The following is a 10,519-nucleotide window of genomic DNA, read 5'->3' as shown; positions in this document are numbered from 1 at the left end:
GACTAAATGACTGCTATTTCTGTAATAATGAAAAAAGACCCCCAACAACATTAGGCATCAAAAAGGAGTTTTCCTGTATGTGCCCTCACAATAGACAGGGAAAAAGTTCTGGTTAAGAATAGCTTGGACAGGTTTACTGTGCCTGAATATAGTTTACACATTTATACATGCTCTCATCAAGTAGAACTATAAAACAATAATATTATTTTTGTTAAAACAAATTCAGTTATTACTTAATAGAACTTAGATTGCTGTGCAAGGTAATACTTGCAGAAGCAGCATTTTTATAAATAATGTTTTAATACGTGTGCAATTAATTTACACCCGGTATAGAAATCTAAAAGTTTACATTATGAAAAGTTGAAAGGATTAAAGCATTCTTTTGCATATACAATCACATTAAAAGTGGAGCATGCAGAAGGAAACAATTATATCAAAATAAAATATAATTTTTTATCAAGCTTCTGCATTTCGCAATGAAAAGAAAGCAGAGAGTGTGTTTGTCCACTCCCATAAAGGGTGATTGTTCCAAGGCAAATTTAGGATTGAATTTATGAAAGCTGGAGAAAGAGAACTCAAACCCTTTGTCCCTCTGTCATGAAACCCCTGTTCCTGAATTGATGGTAAAGGTTTTGGTAGAACACAGGTAATTTTCTGCATGTGGGATGCCTGATGGTGGGAAGGCGTGCAGTGCTGTGGGAATTTTGTGTGGGACAGGGATGAGACTGGCAGAAGCACTGAAGATGACAACTAAAAAATCGCTTTTTATTACTCTGAGGTTCACAGAGGACAGATCACTGAAAATTGTGTTGCAGAAAAGTCTCACCCCTCAAGTTATTTTAGAAACATGTACAAGAACACCACGTTACTCTGGCAAGATTTTTCATTTTAATGTGCAAAGCAATCTGTTCCTCTTTGTATTGTACAGGCACTGAGATTGTACTTTCGTTTTCTGTGCTATGGGAGGAGAACTTATTATACATATTTAATAGCTATCTGGATTTCACAAACATGCAGGTAAACAATTATCTTGCATCCAAGCCGTGATAAAATACATACATGACTGAAGGTGATACACAGGTTTGCAAGTGAAGATTGACCTAGGGGTTGACAGGTGACATGATGGTTTTGCGGGCTGTGTTGGTGCCTCATATCTCCTGGATTGCAGATTTGAGTCAGACACAATCTATGTGGGGTTGAGATGTTTTCCCTGTGTTTGTGTGAGTTTCCTCTGTGTGGTCTTGTTTCTTCCTGCTGTCCAAAGGTATGTTTCTGCTGCGTGCGTGCGTGCGTGCGTGCGTGCGTGTGAGAATGGAATCTGTGGCTCTGGACCACTGACACCCTGCACTGGACAAGTGGTAAAGGGGATGATGGGTATTCTTCTAGCCAAAATATGTCAGTCAGTTCAGTTTACCTCTTTCCTGTAGATTCCTCCAGCGCATGTTCTGTAAATTTTGTATATGATGCTAGTTAATGAGTGACCCATTGTAAGTAGTGTATATAGCAGTGTAAGTCAACTTGGTAAATAAGGTGTGTGAGCTGATAACACTACATAGAGTTCATCGGAAGTCGCTTTGGAGAAAAGCATCTGCTAAATAAATAAACGTAAATGTAGATGTAAATGTAGTTAAAGGTATGAGGCTGCCTTTACTCAGAACTCAATAACTTCTAGTCTGAGTTTTTTGCCTTCACTAACAGGAAAAGCACCATGAGTTGTATCAATCTAAATCCATCAGCATCTAAGTGGGATGACCAGACAATCAGTGACTCACGGACTACTATGTTTTTCTGATGTTTTTTTACATTTCAGTACCTGATATTGAATGCCTTCGTTTCCATCTGATCTGACCCTCAGGGTCACAACCAGACTTATATATCCCCCAAAAGCAGAAGTTCGTAAAAGAAGGAGAAAAAAAATTCAAAATGAAGAAAGGCCAAGCTGATTCAAATGTTGCTAAGCCATTTCTTTGGATGGAGGAGGAACTAGAAGACACTGTTAGAGGCTAGAGGTGTGAAAGGGAGAAAAAACCTGAAGAAAGAACAGAAAATAAAGAATTTTGTGTTAAAGTGAACATGAGGTTGGATATTAGATATTGGATGAGTGAGGTACACTTAACCCCATACAAGATCCTGAGCAGGTCCTGTAGAGAACATGGCTGAGGTTTTCATTATCTCGTCCCCTCAGATTTCAGACTCCCTCCTGTAGCTCAGCGGGTCAAGAGGAATGGCAGACTGCAGCATTTCAAATTCAATTTGATTCTCCATGTCCAAAACACACAACATGTCGTTTGACTGCTCCTGAAATCTCTCCTGGAAATCCACTGAGACAGTCCTTTCCTCCCCTTCTCCCCCATCTCGCTCTCTGAGTACATCTTCTGCATCCTCCTCCTCTCCACAGTGCAAGGCGACCTCGTTCTCATAGCAGAATGCACTGGGGGAGTGAGGGGGCATGAGGCGGTGGGACGCTTTGGGACTGACATGGGACAAGGACGGGGTTGAGGACGAGGACGACCGGCTGGCCATTTCGCTGAGCTCCCTGGCACTGCAGTTTGGTGTGGATGGCACCCTGTAGGTCTTGTGAAAGCGGGAGTAGTCCACCTGGTAGCGGTCATGCTTCTCAAAGACCACAGGCTCAAACCTTTGGCCCCAGAGAATCTCCCGTGCCAGGTAGGAGCTGCGAGCCTGGGTGGTCATAGCCGTTGCCTCCACCATTCCCTCCAGGATCACCACGATCTCAAAGTCCTCGGTTTCTAGGTCAGCCCTGCTCATACTGTATAGCGGACTCTGCTCATCGATTTCGTGAACGATGATCAGAGGGGATACTAGGAAAAGTCTGTCCAGGCCTTCGTCGTATCCCACATTGATGTCCGTTTGCTCCAGAGGAATGTACTCTCCCTCTGCTGTGACATAGGGCCTGATGAGCTGGGCACGAACATGGGCCTCCACAATGTGGCTCTTCCGCAGGTTTCCCAGACGCCACATCAGGCACAATTTGCCGTCCCGGAGAGCAATGACGGCATTGTGGGAAAAGAGCAAGGTCTGGGCCCTCTTTTTTGGACGGACCATTTTGGCCATGATGGTGCCGATCATGAATGAGTCGATGATGCAGCCCACGATGGATTGGACAACCACAGTTGCCACGGCAGCAGGGCACTCCTCAGTAACGCAGCGGAACCCATACCCAATGGTGGTCTGTGTCTCAATGGAGAACAGGAAGGCCCCCACAAAGCTATGTACGTGAAGAATGCATGGTTTATGCTCAACAGCTCGGTCTTTCTGCCCTAAACTCCCTCCAGGTCCAGCCCCTCCTGCTCCTGCTGATGAAGACCCCATGTTTGGTTGCAAGTCAAAGTCACCGTGAGCTAAGGCTACACCCCAAAAGACTAGGCCAAAAATGAGCCAGGAAACCAGGAAGGTTGTAGTGAAGATCATCAGCATGTAACGCCAGCGAATGTCAACACACGTGGTGAAGATGTCAGCCAGATAGCGGCGTGGCTTGTCTTCCATATTGGTGAAGACTACATTGCACTGGCCATTCTTCTTTACAAAACGGCTCCTCAGCCGGCCAGGGCCTGTGGTGGAGATCTTTTGCTCACTAAAGCTGCTTTCCATCCCTCGCATTTCCAATGCTCCTGCACCCCCACCACCTCTCCCTCCTCCACCCCCTAGACCCCCAGGACTCACTCCACCCAGTGGGTGCTGGTACCTCGACATTGAACTGTTGCCATTGTGAAGCCCAAGGCTGGAGATTTTGAGGCCCTCATCATCAGTTGACACAATGCTGTACCTGTGCAGTGCAAAAGCAAGGAGAGGAAAAGAAGAGAGGAAAGAAAGAGGAAAGTTAAAACTGATGATGAAGCACCTGAGAAATATGATGGATCAACACTAATATGTATACACACTTGCCATACACTCAGAGGAACTCTATATGCAGAATCAGAATAAGATGATTCAGTACACTCTACTGTCATAACAGTGTACTAACATTCATTCTTTCCTTGTGGTTGCTTTCATAGTTTTTTTTTTTACTTATGCATTGTTTCCCCTCATTACTACCTGTACGACTGGCATTGACTGACTCCATTACCTGTCAATGTGTTTTTGTGCTTATCCATGTTTCTGTAGATGGCAAGACACAGACAGATGACAGCTCTCTCCAACCCCACCCCCCTTCACTGTTAAGAGAAGCTGAGTGTCCTCCTACCTGTTCACTCTCACTGTTCCCATTGTACCGGTTATCATGAGGCTCGTAGTCTGAAGAAAGTAACTGGGTCAGAGCCAGCTAGACCAGGGGTAGAGCATCAAGCTGGGCAGCCTGCAGGGGCAGTCTACTCACAAAGATTGAGGATTGGCATGGTGACCTGCTGCAACGAGGTGGCACAATGCCACCCCAGAATGGTTCTGCACAGAGAGAGCTGGAGGAAGACAGAGGACAAAACAAAGTGTGCTTAGAGGATACTGAATCACTTCTGGGCCAGTCTCACACAAAGTCTCAAAATGAGGCTATGTTAAGATAGTTTTGTTGTGTAATGAAAACATATTTTTGCTAACTATTCCAATCACATAACCCACATTGTACAGAACAGGTGCTCAAAATATTATTTCTGCTGTTATGATATTTTTGGTAGTGCAGATTGTAAGTACAGGATGACAAAAGGAGTATTCTCCTCAAAAACAAAGTACTCCATAGGTGACACAAAAACTGTTCTTTTTTTTTGAGTTTTAGTGTTGTTTAATGGGGGTGCGGTGGCGCAGTGGGTTGGACCGCAGTCCTGCTCTCCGGTGGGTCTGGGGTTCGAGTCCCGCTTGGGGTGCCTTGCGACGGACTGGCGTCCCGTCCTGGGTGTGTCCCCTGCCCCTCCGGCCTTACGCCCTGTGTTACCGGGTAGGCTCCGGTTCCCCCGTGACCCTGTATGGGACAAGCGGTTCTGAAAATGTGTGTGTGTGTGTGTGTTGTTTAATGTTTCTTTTTATAAATTTCAGCATAGCACAGAATTATCCTGATAAGTACTTATTGTTAATCTTTTCTTTATAATATTCCTTTGGTTGCAAGCAAGTTGTACAAGGCTTAAATTGCACGCTACAAGGGTAGGAAACACATACTGTACATGTCCACCCTTCCCACAGAGGACAAACACTACGCTACAAAAATTTTCCTTTATAAGCCAATGTAATTTGTACCAAAAGATTCACAAGATGAGTTATCAACTGACATTTAAATGCCTTAGATGAAAATGGCAGCCTGGTGACACAGAGGGTAGCATGAGTACCATAGGTACTTCACAGCAGTTAAGCTGTACGTTCAGATGTGGGTCAATTCCCTGCTCATTCTGTGTGGAGTTTGCATGTTCTCCTCAGTTTGTTTTCCTTGTGTTTCCTCTCACAGTCAAAAGATGTGTTTGCAGTGAAATGATGTTTGAATTGCCTTCAGTGTGTGTATCTGTGAATGAATGAGTGTGTGTTTAAATGGGTCTCAAACTTTTTTGTTGAAACTATTTGTAATTACACCTTTGAGTTATGACAATTCACCTTACAGTAGGTTTTTCACGAACAAATCACCTTTGTAAGATAGCAGAACATAATTTATATAGCAGCAATCAAATTCTACCCCATCTGAACACAATTGTTTATTTTACTTTGGTTTCCTCATATCTGCATACTATACTGTTACTTCCAGAAACTTATCTATCCTAAACAAAACATTAGCTTGGATGTGGATCTTGCAGATGGTGAAACTGTACCACTTATTTGAGAAGTGTTACAGCTGTGTTTTTCTAACAAAAAATAAAGCAGCCTATATGCCCCTGTTTAATGAAAAATTCTGAAATATTGTGAATTAATACTAAAACAGTTCTTTTTTCATTCAGTTAGCTACTGAATTTTTCTGGGGTTATTATGAAGTATTATTAAGCAATTATCACACCATTAAATCAGTTTAACTGATCAAACTTTAGTTTACCACTATATTATTCAAATAAAAACTAAGCAAACATCTTTCATCTATTTATCAGTATAAAAACACCTTAAAAATGTGGCCAAAAAGAACCCAGACATGATTCTACTCAATCAAACTGCTCAAGTGTAATCAATTAAGAGATTAGCTGGAACAAAAATAGCCATTCACAGGACCTGCCTGGAGAATCACTGCCTTACATTGCCGTGACCTGTAAATAAAATGTGCTTCATGGCTGATAAGCACGGTTTCTGTGGTAATATCATAAACAGCAGACATGACAGAGCTACAATATTGTTCCAGCATTAGAACATTTTCACTTGTTGGAAGGATTTCATCTTCTAGCAGGGGCAACAGGCAGTGTTGTGGTCAGAGCTGATACTTTGCAGTCTGAAGGTTCTGGTTCTGAATCCCATCCCTAGATCAAGGTAGTTAACCTGAATTAATAGAGTATGAATACCCATCTATATAAATGGGTAACTCATTGTAAAGTTACTGTCTTGTGAAATAACATCTTTCGCAACATCAGTCTGATGTACTCAAACACAAATCAGCTTTAAGGCGAGAAAACTGCAACATGAACACACTCTGTCACAGTTTGGCATTACACTATGGATGTTGCTGAAGATCTGCATCTGAAGCACCCATTATTACTGAGAACAGGGAGGCAGAGATATACACTGGGAGCCCTGGGAACCTCCTACCTTATAAGCTGCTTTTCAGCCAGACTGAAGTTGTGAGGACCTTGTCAAAGTCAAAGTTTCCCTGCATGTGCTGATGTTTGCTATAACAAAACTTGTAATTGACTAACCTTAACTGGGCTGTTAAAAATGAGCGGCTTAATCAAAATCATACATCAAATATTTCATGAGAATTTCCTATATGATTTACATTAGTAGTAAAATACACACACACACACACACACAGTCTGAAGCTGCTTGTACCAAGCAGGGTTGCAGCAAGCCAGAGCCTAATCCAGCAACACAGGGCACAAGGCTGGAGGAGGAGGGGACACACCCAGGACAGGACACCACTCCATCACAAGGCACCCCAAGCAAGACTCAAACCCCAGACCAATCACAGAGCAGGCCCTGGCCAAACCCACTGCGCCACCGTGCCCCCCATAGTAAAATACTTGCAGGTCAAAAAGCATTTTCCTCTTAAAATACAAAAAATTTTTTGCAATGTTCAGTTACTATTAACTGTGCACTTCAATATCAGTATTATATGTTGAGCAACAAATTATAGATGAATCAATCGTCCCTTCCGGGGTGTATCCCCTCCCCCTTCGGCTTTGCACCCTGTGTTGCCAGGTTAGGCTCTGGTTTACCGCGACCCCGCTCAGGACAAGTGGTTGTCGACATTGTGTGTGTGTGTGTGTGTGTGTGTGTGTGTGTGTGTGTGTGTGTGTGCATGCTGCAAGGGACTCTGGATGGGAGGGTGGAGGGATGGCTGACTTAACCACTGGTGACTTAAAAGTTTTATAACCTGATGACAACCAGTCAAATTGCCCTGCTCGTCCAATAATGACTGAACTTTATTTTACCACAAAACAGAACTAACCCTTTTTTAGTTCCTAGTATATAATAATTTTAATTTGTCAGACTCAAAATATCACAAACTGGACACTGAGCCAGACTGTTTGAGGAAAACATTACATTTTGTGTGTGTGTGTGTGTGCGCAATCCTTTATTGAAGTACAGTACCAGTTTCAGAAATGATTATATGAATGGAACACGTTTTATTAGCACAAATTTAATTGTGACAGTCTAATATCTTTCCTAATAGAACAATAATGAGTATTCCTCAACATCACTCAGAAAAATTAATGAGCCCACAATTAAAAACTTCAGTTTAATGTGGTTTGAATCATGCAATTTAATCAACGAACATCCCAATCATGCCAAAATAATTAAAAGCTCATCTAGGAAGGAAAGCTCAGCATACACAGGGGAATCACTTGAATTAGGGCTGATCAGCGAGTTTGTGCTCAACATAAGTTTTAAATACTGCAGAAACTCCTATGAGGTAGAAGGTATTTGCCATCTGAAAACAAATGACTGTCAAAAGACAAAATACAGTATAAGCCAGCTATGACCCATAACCATTATCATAACTTCTAACTCCATGGTATTATGTTCCAACATGTATGATGTCCCATTGCCCACTCTGCCCAGTATGAGCAGCTCTGTACTGCACTTTTTTTTTAATATTGTATAATATATATCTTAAATAGTCACGATCTTCCACATAAGAACAATTTCTTGTTGTCACATGTTGCAAGAAACTGGCTCCAGGATGTTTATGTAATTCTGCATTAATCCAGTAAAAATCCCACACATGGCTATTATATTCTAATACCCTGGCAATTCCAATAATAATAACAACTTAAATTACAAATTTCTGGCATAAACCAATGGATGCTACAAACTGCCTTCTGCAGCTATCGCAAACAGAAAGAACTTCACAGTTTGACATGTGTTGACAGAATGACCCTCGAATGACGGTATTAATTTTGACTCATGTGCCCCTGACAGATGTTGGGATCTGTGCATCTATTGCCTGATTTTAAAAACCTTAACACCATAATTCCTTGAACTGATTATGTTTAAATTCGCTCCTGTCATTGTAACAGCTGGAGCCGGGGGTTAAGAGTGTCTGGGAGCAGCAGACATGATGCTGACAGCATGGCTCTGAAAGGGATGACTGATGACTGTTCTTAGAGCTGTGCAGTGATATTCATACAGTAATTGATGTCTTGGGTATGGTATAATTCTATGTGTCTGTGTTATACACACTTGTACACATCGCATGAGTATGTTTCACTTTCACCAGCAATGCTAGGTACTAAATTAGTTCCAGATACTCTTGAAACATTTTACTTGTCTTGTACCTGGCTGTCTCAGGGGGAAAGTTTCTTTCCCTTAGTAATTTCATTTCCACAGCAGATGCTTTTCATTAAAATGACTCTTAGAGCTTACAGTTTCACACTCATCCATTTGCTGTGTACAGCTGTATGCATTGCTGAAGCATTTATGGTCAAGTACTTTCTCAAAGCACACATCAACCAAACCCTTCCCAGGACTTCAACTAGCAACCTTGTGGTCATGAGTCCAGCTTCTCAATCATATGTCTCTTCTACAAGTGGTGTCTACTACTGTATGTCGTATTTTAGTGACTCTCAGACTGTGCCTTTACTGACTAGCACACTGAGCCTCAACTGAACAAAAAATTTGCTTTATTTTTCATTCGCTAATGTTTTTATCAAAGCAGCTTACAATGTGAGACTTGTACAATTATTTACCTATTTATACAAGTATTGCCTCGATACAGGGTAAGTTGTTTGAACAAGCAGCAGGAGGAAGGTTCAAACCCAGGTGATATGACTGCAAAGCATCAGCATTAACCACTACACCACCTGCTGCCCTTTAGTTGTCAACCTCTTTTGTTGAGCTCAAACTACATTATAAAGATTTGGGGAAAGAGTTCATATGGATCATTTGGAGGGCCTGCACTAGACTTTAACTAGTTCTTTCCTGCCTAAATACAGTACTAAATCTTATTAATGGAGATATTCACTGGGGAGTTATAATTTTAAAAGCAACGCACAATGTTGCTCAATTAAAGAAAGCAAATTTTTGCTAACATCTGGAACCCAATTCTCAGTTAACTCAGTGCTGAAGGCTGGTGCCATCACTAACCAAAATGATAATGTGATGGTACATACATCTGAATTATATTCAATTACATATAACTTACTAAATGCCCTGGAGAACTGGACAACAACAGGTATTTTACTCAGCTAGTTAGACTATACTGTACCTTTAGGTTGTAAGTCCGTGTCTTTAACGGCGACACTACCTACCACCATTCTGAGTTGAAACCTGCTATTAAAAAACTACAATTTATTCTTATATAGTTCAATCCTGAAGAGAGACCCATAATAAAATCTTTATATAACCTTAACTAAACATCTCACAGACACTGTTGAGACCTTGAATAAAAGGCACTCTGGGCTTTATGAATCAAATGTTAAAAGTAGGTATTTTCAAGTTATTAGTAGGATTTTGTAGAAAATCTCTAGGTAGAAATGAAAACATTAAAACTAAAGCCCGATAACTAATATCTGATGTCCGGACTATTGTGGTTAGTACCTAAAGCCATTATATTCAATTTTCAGATTAAAGCTGAGTTGAAAGACCATTTTCCATTCTCTGCTCATTAACTTTTGTGAGAAAATGGTCAGCATGGTGTTGAAATATACACCATCCATTTCGGTGTCCTCTTGAGAGCTTGTCACAGCTCAGAACTCCAAGAGGCATATTCCACTACAGGTAAACAGAGGAAGCAGTGACATGAGGAAGAACAATTCATACTTCACATGTCAGTAATAGGTAAACAGGAAATGCTGAGGAAGCCTCAGCAAGGCCCTTTGAAACACAGAAGCTGGCTGGCCCTGCACGGTAATACCGGCATCTATCAAGTAGATCAACACGCGAGCTGCTGCAAGTAAACAATGATGTGACTCTGTATATAGACCTAAGTATTGGAATTTTTTACCAAACG

The 10,519-nt window shown here is 41.6% G+C and overlaps 1 protein-coding gene across 1 annotated transcript; it reads right to left on the bottom strand.

Moving 5' to 3' along the window:
* Nucleotides 1-2,181: 2,181 nt before the first annotated feature.
* kcnj4 (potassium inwardly rectifying channel subfamily J member 4) lies at nucleotides 2,182-4,242 on the bottom strand. Its single transcript, XM_029246786.1, has 2 exons — nucleotides 4,205-4,242; nucleotides 2,182-3,787 (listed from the first exon to the last, which is right to left on the bottom strand). Exons 1-2 carry the CDS (start codon nucleotides 4,240-4,242, stop codon nucleotides 2,182-2,184), a joined length of 1,644 nt encoding a protein of 547 aa, XP_029102619.1.
* Nucleotides 4,243-10,519: the final 6,277 nt, after the last annotated feature.

Source organism: Scleropages formosus, chromosome 20 (assembly GCF_900964775.1).
Source record: "Scleropages formosus chromosome 20, fSclFor1.1, whole genome shotgun sequence".
Taxonomy (NCBI): Eukaryota; Metazoa; Chordata; class Actinopteri; order Osteoglossiformes; family Osteoglossidae; genus Scleropages; species Scleropages formosus.
The sequence above is the reverse complement of the archived record's forward strand: the minus strand, read 5'-3'. Positions and strand labels throughout refer to the sequence as shown.

Excerpts from the sequence above, each read along its gene's own strand:
- kcnj4 (XM_029246786.1), bottom strand. The coding sequence starts at position 4,242 with ATGATAACCGGTACAATGGGAACAGTGAGAGTGAACAG. Across the intron at positions 3,788-4,204 it reads GGAACAGTGAGAGTGAACAG|GTACAGCATTGTGTCAACTG; the intron begins GTAGGAGGACAC and ends TGCACTGCACAG.